Genomic DNA, 19,608 nt, shown 5'->3' with positions numbered 1-19,608 from the left:
TCAGTCACTTCTCACCAGCACCCTCTCTTGGATGCTCTTCCTCCTGTTGAGTGCAAGAGTCCTTCTCCTCAATTCTCTCCTGAGTCGCGCTGTCTGTGGTGACTTCTCCCAGAATGCTTCAGTCAATTCTCACCAGAAGGCCTGTTGGATGACCTGGGAAATTGGGACTCACGGGGAAAGTGATCTAACATCCAGGAGCCAAAGACCCTAAAGTAAAAATGGATAGAAGGAGCCAAAAATATAACAGGTACCCCATGTAAAAAGTAATTGTGGTTTCATGATAAGAGATTGTTACTTTTTCCTACTGTGATTGTGCAAGAGATGAAGATAAAATACAATCAAAAACAAAACTCTTCTTTTGTGGATGATTTTCCTTTCAGAGATTCCCATTCCAAGTTCTTAATTATATTGATCCACAGATCGGCACCATGGCAACAGGTAAGTCAAACAGTAGTAAAATAAATAGTTATACAAGTAAACTAACAATAAATTTACTTAGGAGCAACTTAATGTAAATATACATATAGAAGTAAATTTCCAGAATATAATTGGAAAATGTGCCTTCCGAGGCAGGCAATCGTAAACAAACAAAACTACTGAAAACTAGTTAAAATGTTTTTTTAAATATATTTTTAACAAGTTCAACAAAAGTTTGTTTCAGAATTAAGCAGATTTTTGTGCATTGACTTATTATCTTAAATTGTTTATATAATTAAGGTCACAAAATTGAAAATCATCAGTCAGTCACAAGCGGTGGGCAATTGTTTGCACCCAATATCCAAAGTGATCATTTCGCTGGACCTGTGACAGTCTCCATGGGCAACAAGACCGTTGTTAACCACTATGGCAGTAACCTCTTATTACTGCTTGTGTTTGTCTAAAAATTTGGATACTTTCAAATGTTGTTGGATATATTGTTCACGGTTTATTTTTAATTTTCAGGAGAATATGAAAAAGAATTTTCGGGTAGGTATTAAAAGGATCTAATCACACCTATGATTAATGAGTAAATATATATTACAAGTCAGAAAAATGTTGATTTCCCTTACTTTCCTAAAAAATCTTCTTCATATTTTATGTTCTAGATGTCACATGCTCAGCTCACCTTCATTGTAATATTTTAATTCTGATTTTCCCCAAGGCTAGCAAGTTGCTAGATGTCCAGCTCAACTTATATTTATGGTATTTTTACCCGGTTCATCCAATTGGAAACTTTACACATTAGTCCCAAACTCTTTTCCATATCCAGCCTGCATGCTCAGACTGAACATAAAACAATGTACATCCTCTGTGTCCTGTTTGATTTGAAGTGTCATCCCTCATATCAACCACTTCCGAGTTTGCCTGTGCCTGTTTCCATTAGCTGCTACCCCTGCTGCACAGCCATTGATACCAAAGTCTATATGCATGCTTCCATCGCCCTTTCCCAAACCTCACCCCACAAAAACTGCATCAAGTCCAGAATTCCACTTTCTGCATCCAACTTCACACTTTTACCAACTATTACTTTTCTACTGGCTTCCCATTCGCCAGTGTCTTAATTTCAAAATATTTGTACATGTATTTTATAAATCTCTTATCTTGTCCCACTCCTCTCAACCTCCTCCCTCAGCCCTGCATCCATTGAGCTCGTACCTTCACTAACTTCCTTCCAAACCTCCTCCTGATGTCCAAACACCTCTGGTGCCTCGGGGTGTCTTTTTTTTATATGAAAGCACCTGCATTGGTGCAAACTGTTGTGATCGAGATGAATCTGGCTTCTTGGTTGTCAAAACCAAATCTGGGAGTTGAAATGCCTCACAACTAAAAGACTCACCCGCACTGAGAGTGGTTTTTAACCTTTACCTTTACCTTTTACATCCATCATAGAGGCTGATTTGGCAAATCTCAAAATGACCCACAAAAATAAATCAAAAGAAGCGTTTGAATACATGGTAGAATCCGGAAAGAAGGGGAGGAAACGAGTTTTGCTGAGGGAGCGATTCGTTAATGTCAGCATTACCGAGGTGGACGAGGACAACCAGAGTGATGAGAATATCGAATTTATCGAATTTGACGATCTTTTCAAGCCACCGCCGGGACAGGTCCAAACGGCCCTGACAGTGGTTACAAAGGGAATAGCTGGTATTGGGAAATCAGTTCTTGTCCAAAAGCTCATTTGTGACTGGGCTACGGACGCTGCACTGACCGAGTATGATTTCATATTCACCTTCCCTTTCCGAGAGCTCAGCTTACTGTCCACAGTGAAGAAGGAGATCACTCTGCCTGAGCTTGTCAAGCAGTACTACCCACACATGGAGAGCTGTAAAAGCGTGCTGGCAAATGAAGCCATCCGGACACTCTTTGTCTTTGACGGGCTGTCGGACGGCGAGCTGGAAGTGAATTTTAACAGACACGTCGTGTGCCGAGATTTGAGCGGGGCGGTTACACTGGGAACCATCCTCGTCAACCTCATCAAGAGGGAACTTCTCCCTTGGGCTTCCATCTGGATCACTACCAGAGCCGGGACCAAGAACATCATCCCTCCTCAGTACGTGGACAGGGTGACTGAAATCAAAGGGTTCCAGGACCAGGAGAAGGAAGATTATTTCCGCAGGCGGTGCGAAAAGCCGCAATTGGCAGAAAAGATCATCCAGACGGTGAAGAAGCAGAGGAACCTGTTCTTCATGTGCTCGGTGCCTGCTTTCTGCTGCATTCTCTTCTCTGTTTTGGAAACGGTGCTGAAGAGGGAGGATGAAATACCTCAGACCTTAACACAAGTCTATTCCCACTTCCTGGTCCATCTGATTTTATTTCAAGAGGAGAAGGTCGAATTTGTAAAGGAAGAGCTGCAGGTGGAGTTGCTGCGCTCCAAGAGCGGTTCCATCTTCTCTCTGGGGAAACTGGCTTTTGAACGAAGCTTCGGCCGAGGTCCCCAGACAGTCTCGTTCACCGAGACACAGCTGAAAAGCCACAACATCGAGCTCCCCTTCGTTTGCGGCGGGCTTTGCAAAGAAAACGGCGAGCAGGAGAAAACCAGCTACTCCTTTGTCCATTTAGCGGTCCAGGAATACTTTGCGGCTCTCTATGTCTTTCTCACCTTCCACAACCAGAAGAGGAATGCTATGGGGAAAAGATTTAAACTCTTTGAAAAATGCAGCTACTCCCAGGTGTGTAAAGAAGCCTGCGAGTCTGCGTCCAGGGACGGAAAGGGCCATCAGGAGTTTTTCCTCAGGTTCCTTTGCGGATTGGGAACAGGGAAGAGCCAGCAGTTTTTGAAAGGGCTGTTGGAACGTGGCGGGGACATCAAGGGGAAAGACGACTCGGAGAAAATCGCTAAATTCTTAAAAAAGACCTTGCAGGCAAATGTTCCTCCCGAACAAACCATTAACATTTTACACTGCCTGAATGAATTAAGTGATACATCTGCCCTTCAAGAAATAAAAGATGCCTTCGAGAGTGGGACCTTCACTTCTGGGAGTCTCTCCCCTGCTCAGTGCGCGGCGCTCGCTTTTGTGCTGCAAATGTCAGAAGAGAATTACAGAGAGTTGGACCTGTCATTGTACAAACTGCCATGAATTGGTATACAAAGACTGCTGCTAATTGCTAACTACTTTACGGGGATAAAGTGAGTATTTGCTTCCCGGCAACTTGTAACATTATTCCCCACATTCAGAGTAGGATGGCTGTAGCCTTTTTTTATTTTTATTGCTGTGCCCAGTTCTTCGTTTATGCAACATGAAACCCATTCTGAAACAAAAATAAAAAACAGCTGGAAAAACTCAGCAGGTCTGACAGCATCTGCGGAGAGAGAAACAGAGTTAGCGTTTCGAGTCCGTCTGACTCTTCATCACAACTAAAGAAAAATGGAAATGAGGTGAAATATGAGCTGGTAGGGGGGGGGGGGGGGGGGTGGTGAAACAGGTAGAGCTTGTTAGAGGGCCAGTGATAGGTGGAGGCAAAAGAAGAGATTGCCAAAGATGTAGACAAAAGGAGGAAGGGCTGTTGACCTGGTGATATTAGCTCAGGAATGTGCTAATGCTGACATTAAGGATAGAAAGCAGGAGGCCATTCTGTGTGGCTTCCAGTCAACGCTTATCTGTTTTGATATGCTGTGAATGTTGGAACTTCAGCTCCCGGATTGGAACTTGTTCCATCAATATCTCTACCAAGCACTCTTAACATCACATACAAAGGGCTAAAAGACTATTTTGAAATGTATTATTTGCCAACTCTGGCAGAACATATTCATCATTGTGACAAGCACTGGAAAGGGCCTGTGGCTTAACCATTAGCATTCCTGTTTCTGGGTTAAAAGGTGTAGGGTTTGAAAACTGCTTCAGACTAGAGCCTGAAGCCCAGCTCTGGAATCAAGGTTGCTATCCAGCAAGGTACGAGTCCAGTGGGTGTGGGTGCCCCTCATTGTATGAATCATGAGAGCTCGTAAAGGACAAGCCATCCTATCAGCTTGTATAATTTAGTTATGACCATGGAAGGGGTGTTTACTACAAGCTTCAGACCAGCACCTGTCTAGAGCAGAATTATAGGACAAAGATGTCTCCAAGGTACCCATTAGAATTCCTTCTGCTGGTTACCCATTTGTCAGGCAAGAATAGCTAACAGAATTTTTTAATCTGCTTTCAAAACATTAAAAAAAAATACTGACTAGGAGGAATGCTCTGTAGACATCTTCATGCATATATTTGCAAGACTTCCTACCAATGGCCGGAGTACGGTTCACAGGGAAGAAATTTAACAGGGCATATTTCAGTGGAGAGTCACATTCTACACCCACGGTTTTCAGATCAGAAACCCAATGTAACTGCAGCCCAAATTGATTTAATGGACTGGAAAGCACTTAGATATATAAATGCAAGTCTTTCTTTAAATATCCCATATCAGCATGGGTAGTGTAATAAACAGAAACAATGAATAGTGATTTTATTTTGCTCACACTGCTGGTTTTATTTGAAATCTGTTCATATTTAGATTATCTGGGGCCAATATCAGAGACTCTGGACTGAAAATACTCACTGATGTGATGAAAAGGCGGGATTGCAAATTGCAAAACGTGAAGTAAGTTAGAACCTGATGTGTGTATAATATTAAGCAAAGGTCCATTAATTTATCTTTTATCCCACCCACTACCATATAGCACAAAGAAATGTGAAGCAATAATGTGGACACTGTCAGCATGATTAAATGCAAGCACATTTTAATGAAAGTGCAAGCCAAGATATTTTGGTTAGCATAGGTGAAGGTATCTTCATTTTTAAAAACAGTGCCCCTATTCAAAATAAAACACAAGCTCTCTTCTGAATGATATTTTCCCATGCATAATTGGCTTTTTCCTGCATTGTTTAGGTTAGATGGAAACAATCTTACTCATAAAAGTTGTGAACAACTTGTTGCTGCTCTGAATGAGAACCACAGCATAATACTTTTGAACTTGGCTGATAATAATATACAAGACAAAGGTGCTATTTTACTGTGCAGTGCCCTAAAAGCTGAGCAGTGTTCTCTACAAATGCTAAGGTAAGCACATTCTTTAAGGCTTTATTTGTGTTGAAAATGTGTTAAGTATAAAAATCCATGATTTTATCTTTGTTTACAATGTAGGTTTATCACTAATAAACCAAGTTTTGTTTTTAAGTTGAGATGATTATAAGTGAAAGTGTATTCAAATCAAAGCACTCAATGCTTTTCCTCTTCTTCTGCCTTTGTCTCTTTTTCATAGTCATCTGCTTCCTGGAGAAATCCTTAATTACAATGTAGCAGAGCTACATTGAAACCAGTAAATTGATTATGCAATTGGGGGATTCTTACTGATGTTCCAACTTCGACTATTATGGAGTTGGTCACTTCACAAAGTCATCAGAAGCAAGGCAGTATTTTAACTAAGTGCCTGCCAAGATGACTGGATGCGTAGGAAACTTCTGGGAGAACAGCATTAAAGTGAAATTTGTGCATGCAGTTAAGGTACTTTTGTGTCATTTGGTACTTCTGGCATTTTGTTCAGTAATTTATCTTTTTATCTCCATAGTTTGGGTGGCAATAAATTAACAGCCAGTTGTTGTAAGGACTTGGCTGAGGTGCTTGAGCAAAACAAGACCCTGGTGGAGCTGGACCTGAGTAATAATAGAATAGGTGAGGAGGGACTAGGCCGACTATCTGAAGCGCTGAAGAATGAGAATTGTACATTACAAAAGCTGGGGTATGTAATCACTGACAAGTTTGCCATCAGTGGTGCTTGCATCCTTGCTTCTCTTTTGTGAAATCTTTTGTGTTTATTTTATTTGTCTTAAGTATATTTGTGAGCAAACATAATGTTGCACATAATCCACTTCAAGTTATTTATCAGTAAATTTGTAGCAATAACCTGCCATTGATATGAACTTCTAACTGGCAGTTTGCCTTGCAACTGAATGAAAAGCAGTACTCAGGAGGAGTTGGCAGAACTCAGCATGTTAGAATTAGCAGACTATGGCCATAAGATTTGTTTTTGTAACTTTCCTTTTGTAGTTTCAGTTATTAATTTGAGTACATTTTAAAAGTGTCCTGATTTTATGTCTGCAAAGTCAATTTAGGGTGCTTTAACCAAACTAAATATTCTGCGATTGGATCCGATCTAATTTCCTAACTTGTTATAGACTTGAGTATTGCTGAAAAAAGAGACATGTCAAAGCTTTTCATCTTGCACACATCAGAACACCTTGCAAGAATACCAATATAAGGGGAAAACAACAAGTCATACTGTATGAGAAGGGAGTTTTGATTGGTTGGCAAGTGGACTCTGATTGGTAGAGGTGTTGGCATGGAGAATGCACCAATGTTGGTGACTGACAGTTAACTGTCAAGCATTGCTTGACTCTGTCTTGTTTAAATTTCAAACAATTCTTGACAGTTAACAGTCACCATCACTGGTGCACTCTCCATGGCAACCCCTCTACCAATCAGAGTCCACTTGCCAACCAATCAGCACTCTCTGCTCACACAGTATAAATTGTTGTTTTCCTCTTATATTGGTATTCTTGCAAAGTGTTCTGATGAATGCAAGACAAAAAGCTTCGATATGTCTCTGATTTCAGCAATACTCAAGTTTTGTACAGCCAAATGACTATTTGTTATAGACTGCGAAATCAATGACATTTGATAAGAAAGGGTAAAATAAACATTTGCTGTTGATTCCCCAGGTAACAAATATATCTTGGCTGATCTTAAAAGGTATGCCCGAACAATCGATAAAATATCAGAGAAAATTTTAACCCGATACAAAATTAGCTATTTCAAGGAAATAACCATGCTGCAAGACCACTATTGCTCCTCACCTCAGCTGATTGTTCAGAAAATATCCAGTCACGAGTTACAAGTGTCCAGTTTTAAAGACTACAAATGAATAAATGTTGAAGTCTAACACTGCAGAATACACTGGACTCCCAATAAGTTATTTCATTGGCTAGGGTTGCTACTTGACTCAGAGAGACCCAAAGAAGAACACAATGAGAAAAAAGAAAGAAACGTTTTTTCTTTAAAAGGGGTCAAGGACTGGATATATTTGATGAGAGTTAAGAAACATTATAAGTGTCATTTTAGTATTGCATGTATTCTATAGGGCACCAAATAGTGGGAAAGATATGGAGGAGTAATTTCACAGAGAAATTACAGAGAAGTGCATGAATTATAGAATAGTGACAAAGGGGTCATCAAACATCCTAATATAGGCTGGGATAGTAAAGGTGTAAAAAGTAGAGAGGCGGAAGAATTTCAGAAATGTGTTCATGAGAATTGTCTTGATCAGTACATTTTCAGCCCAACGAGGAAGGAAGGATTGCCTAATCTTGTTCTGGGGATTGAAGTGGGTCAAATGGATCAAGCGTCAGTAGGGAATATTTAGGGAACAGTGATCATAATATCATAGGGTTTAGATTAACTATGGAAAAGGACAAGCAGCAATCTAGCGTAAACATACATAAGGACGAGGGCCAACTTCAGTGGGGTGAGAGCAGATCTGTCCTGGGTAAATTGAAATCAAAGATTGGCGGGCAAAACCGTTACAGAACTTTAAAGATGAGATAGTTCAGGTACTGTCAAGGTCTATTCCCATGAGGCAGAAAGGAGCAGCAACCAAAGTCAGAGCTCCCTGGATGATGAAAGTTATAGAGAAGATGAAGATGAAGCAAAAAAGGGTGGTGATGACAGACATTAGATTGAAAATACAAGTGAGAACCAGCCTGATAGAGAAAATTCAGAGGGTAAGTGAAAACTGAAATATGAGGCAAAAAACGACCATGAGAAGAGATAGGCAGCCAACATGAAAGGGAATCCAAAAGTCTTCTATAGACATACGAAGAGTAAAATGATAGTAAGAGAATGGGTGAGGCTGATTAGGGGCTAAAAGGGGGATCTTCATATGGGGCGGAATATTGCCGTCGGCGTGCGAGGGCGGGCCCGACACGCTGACACGTAAAATGACGCGAGATGACGTCGAGCATGCGTCCCGATGTCACCACGCGTTATTTCGCTATTTCGTTCGGTGGGCACGCACCAGAGACAGCTGCACACCCACCGAACTGTCAACAGCCTATTAAGGCCATTTAAAAAGTAATTTACCTTATTAACAATGCTGCCCATCCAACCTTAAGGTTGACAGGCAGGCGAAGAGCCCAAGCGGCCTTCGCGCTTTCCGGGGAACCTCATCCACAGGCGGGATGCGGTTTCCTGAAGGCTTTATATAATTGAGAGGGGACATGTTTAAATAATTTTTTACTTTATTTTTAAAAAAGTTTCATTATCTACTTAATCTCCCTGAGGCACGGAGCTGCCTCAGAGAGATTGCTGTGCTCTTTCGCACAGTCCCTCCTCCCCCCCCCGCCCCCTCCACCCACACAGGTAGCGCTGAGCGCTACTGGCCGTGTATTACGCTGGGCGGGCCTTAACTGGCCCACCCGCGTAAAGTGGCAGCGCGCAGCCGATTGGGGGTGGCGATTGGCTCCACACCTGCCCACGACTGTTCCCGAACAGCCTGCATGCCATAGGAAAGATTCTACCCATGGAAGCAGAGGGAATGGCTGATGTACTAAGTGGGTACCTTGCATCTGTCTTTAACAAGAAAGAAGATGTTGCCAAAGCCATGGTGAAAGAGAAGATAGTTTAGATGCTGGAAGGGGTAGAAATTGATAAGGTGGAGGTATTAGAGTACTTAAAGTTGATAAGTCACCAAGACCAGATGGGATCCATTCCAGGGTGCTGAGAGAAGCAAGGATGGAAATTGCAGAGGTACTGGCCTGAATTTCCCAATCCTCCTTAGATATGGAGATGGCACCAGAGGACTGGAGAATTGCAAATGTTTTTTCAAAAAGAGGTGTAAAAATAAACACAACAATTACAGGCCAGTAGGCTTAACCTTGCTTGTGCAAAATCTTATAAAGTGATAATCCAGGAAGAAATTAACTTCGACAATTGTGGATTAATTAAGGAAGGCCAGCGTGAATTGTTCAAGGTAAATCATGTTTAACCAACTTGAGTTTTTTGTTGAAATAATGGAGAGGATTGATGAGGATAATGCAGTTGATGCAGTGTAAAATAACTTCCGAAAGCTATTTGATAATGCGCCATACAATAGGCTTGCCAGTGAAGTTGAAGCCCATGGACTAAAAGGGATAGTAGCAGTATGGATATAAAGCTGATTGAGTGACAGGATAAAGAAAGTGGTGATGAATGGTTGTTTTTTGGACTGAGGGAAGGTGTTCCCCATGGGTCTGTATTAGGGCCACTGCCTTTCTTGACATATATTAATGCCTTAGTCTTGGTTGCACAGGGCGTAATTTCAAAATTTGCAGAAAACCTGGAAGTTATATGAATTGTGAAGAGGTTAGTGATAGACTTCAAGATGACATAAGAAAGAGTGTTCGAATGGTTGGACATGTGAAAATGAATGCAGTGAAGTGTGAAATAATATATTCTGGTAGGAAGGATAAGGAGAGGCAACATAAACTAAATGGTACAATTCTAAGGGGAGTGCAGGAACAAAGAAACGTGGGGGTTGTGGGCAGGTGAACCTGCAACTTCCCTCTTAATTCTAAAGTCCAACCTAGCCCGCCTGGTTGGAGAAGATGTTCAAAGCTCACAACTCTGTACACCTTGGTATTCTTTTAACTGTTTATTGTTCCACTGATAACCTATACACAGCAGTACCCTGCTCCCTTCAAGTTAAATCAATACTTGCAAACACTGTTCCCATAACTTCTGAACTGTACCCACATTGTTGATCACTCAAAGAAGTATGTCTCACACTAAACACAGGCTAACCTGGCATTTCAGGCCACATTGGGAAGATTGTCAGTTGAAAATTGCCCCAGACATTTGCAAATAAGGTCAGGGGGAAACTAAACATCACACCAATATATGTTTAGTGTATGGATGCTCATAATTCATCCAAATTCATTGTTATTTTCTTCACAGCATTAAACAAATGTTGTGAATCAAAGTAGAAATCAAAATTATCTGTATTCTGTTTAGGTTAAATTCTATATTTGCATTTGAGTTTGGATTAATGGGCACTTATGAGGATGCTTCTGGAGCTGAAAAACTGTGCGATATACTGAAAAGCAAAAATTGTACATTACAAAGTCTAGGGTAAGTTTACTTTGTAACTGTCCACATTCTCCCGCTCAAACAAATGTGCATATATGTATATATGAGCAGGAATTTACATTCCCCCACCGGCAGGTTTGCAGGCAGGGCCGTAAAATTCTTCAGATAGCCTTCCACTTGGCTCTTGAATGCCCCGATCTGCCCTCAATTTTACAGTGGGATGGGTGAGGCCTAGGCTGGTTCCCCACCCTTGCCCCAATTGAGGCCCTTAAGTGGCCAATTAATGACCACTTAAGGGCCATTTCCTGCCCCGCCTCAGCTTTCAGGCTGGCAGGAAGTGTTGAGGGGCAGGGGGGATGCCCGAAAAGTGAACCTGCTCAGGCCTCGGGTGGAAGGGGGTTGGGGGGCACCACCATCAACCTTTCAACATTGAGCCTCCCCCCAAATGATCTGGCCCCTGCAGATGCTTGTCCCCTCTGGTCTGTCCACCAGCTCCCCTCCTTGCCACTGCCACTCCAACCACCCCCCTCCCACCCTTGGCCTCACCCCTCCTTGCCCTGAGACCCTTATGCTTACTTGGTCCTGGACTCCTGGGGTGGGGACTGATTATAATCCCAATCCTGTTCACTGCAGCTTCTGGCGCTGCTGGGACTAGAGAGCTGCCAGCCAATCAGATTGGTCAGCAGCTCTCTGAGGCAGGGCTTCCTCCCAAATGAGGGGTGGAAATCCCATCCCCTGTCAATTAACGCTCCTCGGAGTGGCCAGTATTGGCAGCCACCAGTGCCACTGTCTCCTCAGATGGTGGGAAGGGAAACCCTGCCATCCGAAAAATCCTGTCTCATGTGAGTCTCCGTGTAAGTCACCATTTGTGCACTCCGGCAATTCACACTTTGTTTAAATGCCTAAGTTTTAAAACTTGAGTTTTGAAATATTTTTAAATAACTTCTAATTTATTTCCTTCGTGTATATATTTCATGACAGACATTTCTTTTGCACCTTACAGGTTGGCAAAGAATTCATTCACGCAAAAAGGTTGCGCCAATCTTATTTCATCTCTGACAGGCAATCGTATACTGACGGAGTTAGACCTCAGCTCTAACAATTTACACAATGAGGGAATTACTGCATTGTGTGAAATTCTGAAAGGGCCAGACGGTAAAATTAAATCATTGAAGTAAGTACCCATAAATGCATCATGTTGTGAGGCTACTTTTTCTGCAATATACTGCCTGATATTGGGCATTCTTGTGGCAAAACTAAAGAAAATCCAGCCATGAGGGCTTCCGCATTGTAAGGGAGATGGCTGCCTGATCCAAGATCACTCCATTGCTTATAGCTGAAAAGTTCGGCAACCTTCATGATGACCTACCCTTCCACAACTACTGTGGATGAATGCAAGCACTGTCAGGAAAGGGGTGGCAGTATATGTTAGGGCAGCAGTGAAAGGCCCTCTGAAGTTCCTTTTTGAGTTAAAATTCCCTCTTGTAAGGCCCCAGCCATTCATCAGATGAAAGTACAGCTCTGTCTAAGGCCTATATAGAAAATCCTAGGTTAGCCACCACTGCAGCATTGTCACGTCAGTCCCTCCCCAGCAGGCTCCCCTTTCTGGCAGAAATGAAACTTTGCATTGTTAAACTCCAACCCAAGAAAATGAGTTGGGAGGCGTGGTGGGGTCGTGGTGTCTGCAGAAGTCACATCACCACTCTCCCCGCCCCTCAGTGAAAAATACCAGCCTAGACCTCCTGTTGATATTTTAGTAAAATTCCATCTTACATAAGAACCAGAATTTAGAGTTATCAGCAATAGGAATTTTGCCTAATTAGTGAAAAGTGGTGATAGTCATTTGCCAGAAAGTACAATGACCTGAGATTTTATATATCTTTTGACTATTTTCAAAATCTTATGTTTCTAACTCTTTATTTCCACAGGGTGGCAAATACGAAACTAACAAGTGATTGTTGTAAGACACTCGCGTCTCTGTTCAGCACTAACCAGGCACTGACAGAACTGGATGTGAACATGAACGAATTGGGCAATAATGGGGTGAACATACTGTTTCCTTCACTTAAGGATTCGCATTGTAAATTAGAAAAGCTAGGGTATGTAAATACAGAGGTTGATTACCTTTAACCCATCAGAACACCTTAATAATTCACACAGATCTGTGATGCTCATACATGTTGGTTCTTTTCCATTCAGGAAATTAACCTGGTGATGTACTGATCCCTATACCACATCCTGCATTCAATATTGACACCTGTTACTGTAAAATTTCACAGCAGTGCAAAGAAGAATAATATTACATCTGTTAAAATATTGCTCATTGTCCTAGTGGTCTGTATAATACACCTTAAAAAGCAGCAATACCAGAACAAAAGATGACCACTAGCATCATGTAAAATCACTGCAATTGTCATATCTTACATCAGCCACTCTCTGAGTGAAAATTCTAATTTGTTCTGGATTAAGGGTAGGTTTATGCTTTGCGACTATGCCCATTGGGACGTGGGTTATGACTGTCCAAATTAATTTCACATAACAGCCAATTAATGTAGGAGATTTTCATCTCATCAGCCTTGGTTGATTCTGAAGCTAAGTCCTAGATAAGAAAGCTCTGTGGTTTTCAGATAATTCTGTGTTAACAGCCAACCCTTGTTTATCTTCTGCTTTTTCTGCTTTCTGGGCACGAATGGGCCATATTCACATTGCACAATACTTGTAATGGGCATATTTAATGTGATCATATTAAATTTCCTTGGTCTAAAATTTTAAGACAATTTTAACCCATTTAAAATAAATGAGTTGACACTTTTGTTAAAAAGGTAGACAGAATAATTTCATATGAGAATGTAATATTTCACACACAATTTCAACCCCTAAATCTTATTCTGCCCATTAGTTCCCCTTTTCCAAGAGTAATTTGAACATTTCTGTCATTTTTGAAAACTCAATTTTTTAAAATCTTTGACAACCAAATTCTGAAATTTATTTTATGAATTCTCCTCTTTTTATATTTCTGTGTCTCTTAGACTATCAAAAACTGGTCTCACAGATGCTTGCTCCGAAGACCTCAAATCCGCATTTGAAACATCGCAGACATTGATGTATCTTGATTTAAGCCATAACAAATTTACAGACAAATCTGTCCCAAGCTTTTACAATTTCATTTCGGATTGTGCTAATCTAAAGACCATAAGGTAAGGTGTCGCTTCGTTATTAGTTCAAAGACATAATCAAAGGTTGCTGCTGCCAAATATTTTTCAATTGAGATGTATTTCTATAGACAGAATCTAGTTGTATTTGTGAACACCATTACATAAAGTGTCCACTTAGAGGAACACTGTCTCTTTTACTTTTGACATAATTAGATTATGCTATTTTTGGTCATCGAATCACCAATAGTCAAAATAACATGCAATATGAATCCAATGGTATTCAGTATGGAACAGCAAGGTGGACAAAAATATGGAATTTGCTTACCAAATTGCATTGTGAAAACTGGACATGCTTCTACTATTCTGGCTGACCTGGCAAGTCATTGAATTTCACTCTGCAGTGAATACAGGGATTGCTGGAAGTAGCACTCAGCCAAGTTCAGTTTTCAACCCAAATTATTGGGCCTGTACTATCCTTTTGGTTGGCTGCTTTCCCTCAGTGCCAAAGATTGCCTGCATCCAGCTTTATTTCAACCAACAAAATTTCAATAGGCAAGTTGAAAAATTTGGGAGCTCAGTTATTTGAAGTAGCAGTTGTAGATATCCTTCATTCCCTGATGATCTTCCAAATTTTGAGACCCAATTTTCCATTTTAAGCTACTGCGGCATTGCTGGACTCCCCCCTCCCCGCCAGCCCCCGAAGGTGAGCTTCCACTAAACATGCAAATTGTGCCGAGAAGCTCCTCCATATTGAAATTAAGTTGGTCCAGAGAGAAAAATAAGGTCACGTAGTGTCACATCAACAAACAGAAGTTCTAGTTGAGGTGCACTTCCTACATCAAACCTGCCACAGAGGAAAATCCAGCTCATAATCACCATCTCTATTCCAGGTGCCCTTGTCAAAGCACTTGGAGCACTGATTGTCACAACGAGACCCTACCCTGAAATTTCATCAGCCCTTCATCTGCCTCTTGCGCTATGACCAATGGAAGTTGTAGAAACACGGCATAAACTTAGCAGTGTACACCATTCCCTTAGAAATTCCACCAATCCCTTGTCAAAGTTGGTCACCACGCAAAATTTTAGAGCCCCTAGTTTTGAATGAGGTCATGTGACAAGTCCAAATACGTCAGTTAGGTATTAAATATAACCTTACCTATAATTTAAAGTTGCGAGATTCTATTTTCTTGCATTGTTATCACATAGAATCCAATAGGATTCTAGAAAAAAAATACTCAGGATATAAACTTCCATTTCATTTTGTAGTAATTGATTTAAACATAAACAGATTAACGGATAAAGATTATTATACAATGGGCTTTTCTGTTAGAAAATACCCTCCCGCATCAACCAAACACAGTTCTCAAAATTAGAAAAGAGGGAACTTTATTAACATGGATCACTTTGAGCTCTCATCCATCTTTGCCTGTTGAAAACTTCAGGGCCTGCCACCCCCACATCTCCTTCCCAGTTGTGTGGATCCTCTGTCCCACAAGCTATTAATAGCTGAGCAACTGAACCAATGTGTAGTATTTTTAAATGTAAAATTATTTGGGAATCCACGCTGCTTGCCTTTCATGATTCCACAGTTAGGGCTCATATACACCCTTTGTGAGGGGAAACTTGCTCCCTTTCACTTAGTATACTAGCACCATGCCTGCACCCAACCCCTTCCGCTTTAGCAGAGGGAGCTTCTGGTTTAGGGAGTCCCTACTTCTGATTTCAGCCCGTTCAGTCATTTTATTTGAAAATGAATGAAGAAACTACCAGAAATGAGAACATGGCCAAATTTTCATGAAAGAGGCAGGAAGCTCAAATCGGAAGGAAAATGTAAACCATAGAATCTATCAAAAATGAAAATCCAGAGAGCCTTTTTTTTCTCTAAGGTACACCAGATGTCCTGTCAATCAAAGCAGTCCAGGAACAGATGTTTTTTTTTCTCTAAGTGAAAGCTGCTTAAGATTTCTTTTTCATTTTAAAAGTTTTCTGGGCATTTAAATCACCTAAGATTATTACACTAGAGATCCCACACAGTTTTTTCTTCAGTTTTGAATGCTTAAGGCAAGGTGAGAGTGACAGCCCTTGACATCAATGCAGCATTTGACTAAGTGCGGCATTAAGGAGCCCTAGAAAAACTGGAGTCAATGGGAATCATAAAGCTCTCTTCTGGTTGGAGTCATACCTGGCACAAAGGAAAATGGTTGTGTTGTTGGCGGGTCAGTTTTCTCAGCTCTGGGACGTCACTGTAGGAGTTCCTCAGGATAGTATACTAGGCCTAACATCTTCAGCTACTTCATCAATGACCTTCCTTCCATCATAAGGTCAGAAGTGGGGATATTCGCTGATGATTGCATAATCTCCAGCATCATTAGAGACTGCTCAGATACTGAAGCAGTCCATGTCCAAATGCAGCAAGACCTGGACCAAGATCCAGGCTTGGGCTGACAAGTGGCAAGTAACATTCACCCCACTCATGTGCCAGAAAATGATCATCTCCAACAAGAGAGAATCTAACCATTGCCCCTTGACATTTAACGGCATTGCCATCACTGAATCCCCTACTGTCAACATCCTGGGGGTTACCATTGACCAAAAACTGAACTGGGCTAGCCATATAAATACTGTGGCTACAAGAGCAGGTCAGAGGCTAGGAATCCTGTGGCGAGTAACTCATCTCCTGACTCCTCAAAGCCTGTCCGCCATCTTCAAGGCACAAGTTAGGAGTGTGATGGAATACTTGCCTGATGAGTGCAGCTCCAAAAACACCCAAGAAACATCCATGACAAAGCAGCCTGCTTGATTGGCACCCCATTCACAAACATGCACTTCCCCCACCACCAATCCACAGTGGCAGTAGTATGTACCATCTACAAGATGCACCGCAGGAACTCACCAAGCCTCCTTAGACAGCACCTACCAAACCCGCGACCACTACCATCTAGAAAGACAAGGGCAGCAGACAGATGGGAACACCACCACCTGGAAGTTCCCCTCCAAGCGACTCACCATCCTGACTTGGAAATATATCGCTGTTCCTTCACTGTTGCTGGGTCAAAATCCTGGAACTCCTTCCCTAACAGCACTGTGGGTGTACCTACACCACATTGACTGCAGTTGTTCAAGAAGGTTGCTCACTACCACCTTCTCAAGGGCAATTAGGGATGGGCAATAAATGTTGGCCTAGCCAGCGATGCCCACATCCCATGAATTAATTTTTAAAATTAGCACTTTTCCCATCAGTACTCGAATGCATCCCAATGTAATGGCCAACTTTCCTTTGCAGGACAGAGCCCTATAATCAATCACTACAGTAAAAACATATCTAAATTACAATATGGCTTCCAACCATTGAAACTGGAAAAAGAAATATGTTTTCTTTGCATTTCAGAATCTGTCAATGAAAGATTTCCAGGAACAGATGATGGGGTCTTCTCTTTGTTCCCCACTTGGGACTGGGGTTGTGAACCAGGTCTGCTTACTAAAATGGTCTGTTTCCACTAAAATTGTGAGGGGAGGGAAGTTAAACTGCCTACCCCCCGCAATGGAGCCGGTAAGGGCGGGAATCCTCCATGCAGGCTGACTGTCCGCACCCTTATTCTGCATTGCCGGAAATGGAAATTGGGACAGGAATCCTGGAATCATGTCCCACCCACCATTTCAAAAGGGCTTCCGAGTCATCCTAACTCAACGAAATTCTGTGGCCATATCGCTACCATTTTGCTGACTTCCTCTTGGAGTTATGGTAGGAGATATACAGAACCATCATGGAATTTCTTCCCCAAGATGTTATAACTGTTGCATGGTGAAGCAGTCTATTTACATTTATGAGTAATAACTAACCATATTTCTCTTCTCTGGTGAAGGTTGGAGAAGAATCGGTTTTCTGCAAATGGATGCAGAACTCTAGAAGACCTGAATAAGAAAAAGAACGATCTCCAGATTGTGGTGTTGAAAGCTTAAAAGGCTCAATAATGCACATAAGGTTTTCTGTCCTCTATTATAATGATCTACATTTTCATAGGAGTTACAATGGAAGATGCATGTAAAAAAATTGTACTTTTAAAAATTGTGTCACCATTGCCACTGAAATCCATTTATTTTCTATGATAATTGTGTCAGCAAACCCATGGATACTTGAGTCATACAGTTCAGGAAAGACTAAAGTTTAATTCTTGGTATGCAGTGACATTTCTGATTTCAACATTTAGCCTCAGTGCCCTGGGTTAGAAAGGGAAAAATTGACTAGGGTTCCTACTCTTGTTATTACCAAATGGGATCTGCCGGGAGTATTTGGGCATTCTGTCATTAAAATAAGATTTGAGAATGCAGATCTCACAGAATAGTATCAAATACTGGTGAATTGGAAGGGTGTGGAAGAATATTGTGCTTTGAAGAACATATTTTCTCAACAACTTTCATTAGCAGTCTGAATGAAAAGGTGACGGTTTGATGTTTAAGTTTGATTACAAAGGTACCAAATCATTTGTGGTTAACTAAAAACAAAATGTAACCCTGCAATGTTTATATTGTTTTAAATTATATAAAATCTAAACAAATCAAAGTGAATCATGCTGGTACATTTTAAAAACAGACTTTTAATGATTTGTTGTGTAATTTGATCAGTGAATAATATGATTGAGTTAATGGACAAGTGTTCACTCTTTTGAAATATTTTCAATTTACAATTATATTAATTGATGATAGCTGTGTATTTTAAATTCTACTTTAAAATGTAATAAAAATTATACACGTGTTTTCATCTAATGTTGGCATTGCTGTGAAAAGAGATATGCTGTCAAGCTTTTTGTCTTGCACATCAAGACAGATGCAAGAATGCCAAATTTCGAATGAGCAACAATTTATACTGCATGAGAAAAAAATGCTGATTGGTTGGCAAATCAACTCTGATTGGTTGAGGTGTTGCCTTGGAGAATGCACAAGGGAACCATTTTCCCCATGCTTTTGAATTAAACTTTGTTGAAGTCTCAGAATTACATCAGTTTTTACATTGCTATAAGTCTGTGGTTCTCCCAAATCAATCGGAAAACTTAGGCTTCCCCTATCTGGAGTGAGAATGAGCATAAGAGCGTAAGAAAGAGGAGCAGCTGTAGGTCAAATAGCCCCTCTAGACTGCTGCATCCTTCAATTAAGAGCATGCTTGATATTCTACCCCAACTCCACTTTCTAACCCTATACCCATAACCCTTAATTCCCTTAGTGTACAAAATGCTATCAATCTCCGTCTTGAACATATTCTGTGGCTGAGCATCCACTGCTCTCTGAGGTAGAAAATTCCGCAGATTTACAACGCTTTGTGAACAAATTTCTCCTCATCTCAGTCTTCAATAGTAAACCTCTTACCCTGAAACTATGGTCCCTAGTTCTAGACCCCAGTCAGGGGAAACATTCTCTCAGCATCTACCCAGTTCTAAAAGCTTTATACGTTTCAATGAGATCACCTCTCATTCTTCTAAACTCTAGAGAACATGGTTCCACCCTACTCAATCTCTCCACATAGGACAATGCTCTTTTCTCAGGGATCAATCTAGTGAACTTTCATTTTACCCTTCTGAGATAAGTGTACCATTCCTTAGTTGAGGAAACTAAAACTATACACAGTACCCCAGGAATAGACTCATCAAAGCCCTATATAATCGCTGCAAGATTTCCCCGGTCTTATACTCCAACCACTTTGCAAGAAAGGCTAACATATCATTTGCCTTCCTAATTACATGTTGTACCTACATTTTCTTATTTTCCAGTCCACGTGGATTGTTCTAGAATCTTCATAAAATCATAGATTTATCAAAATTTAATGCAGACAAGGATGTCATTCAGCTCACCTTACCTGTACTGACATAAATAGACCTTTCCAGTCTAA

The 19,608-nt window shown here is 41.1% G+C and overlaps 1 protein-coding gene across 1 annotated transcript; it reads left to right on the top strand.

Moving 5' to 3' along the window:
* The first annotated feature begins 432 nt into the window (after positions 1-432).
* On the top strand, positions 433-18,721 carry LOC144693880 (NACHT, LRR and PYD domains-containing protein 3-like). Its single transcript, XM_078564019.1, is given in 9 exon segments — positions 433-3,607; positions 4,969-5,055; positions 5,344-5,514; positions 6,023-6,193; positions 10,498-10,614; positions 11,576-11,746; positions 12,501-12,671; positions 13,602-13,769; positions 17,591-18,721. Coding segments are annotated over 9 exon segments (2,868 nt in total). The 5' UTR covers positions 433-1,892; the 3' UTR covers positions 17,688-18,721.
* The last annotated feature ends 887 nt before the right edge of the window (positions 18,722-19,608 follow it).

This window comes from Cetorhinus maximus, chromosome 19 (genome assembly GCF_964194155.1).
Source record: "Cetorhinus maximus chromosome 19, sCetMax3.hap1.1, whole genome shotgun sequence".
Classification (NCBI taxonomy): domain Eukaryota; kingdom Metazoa; phylum Chordata; class Chondrichthyes; order Lamniformes; family Cetorhinidae; genus Cetorhinus; species Cetorhinus maximus.
This window is presented reverse-complemented; position numbering and strand designations above follow the sequence as displayed.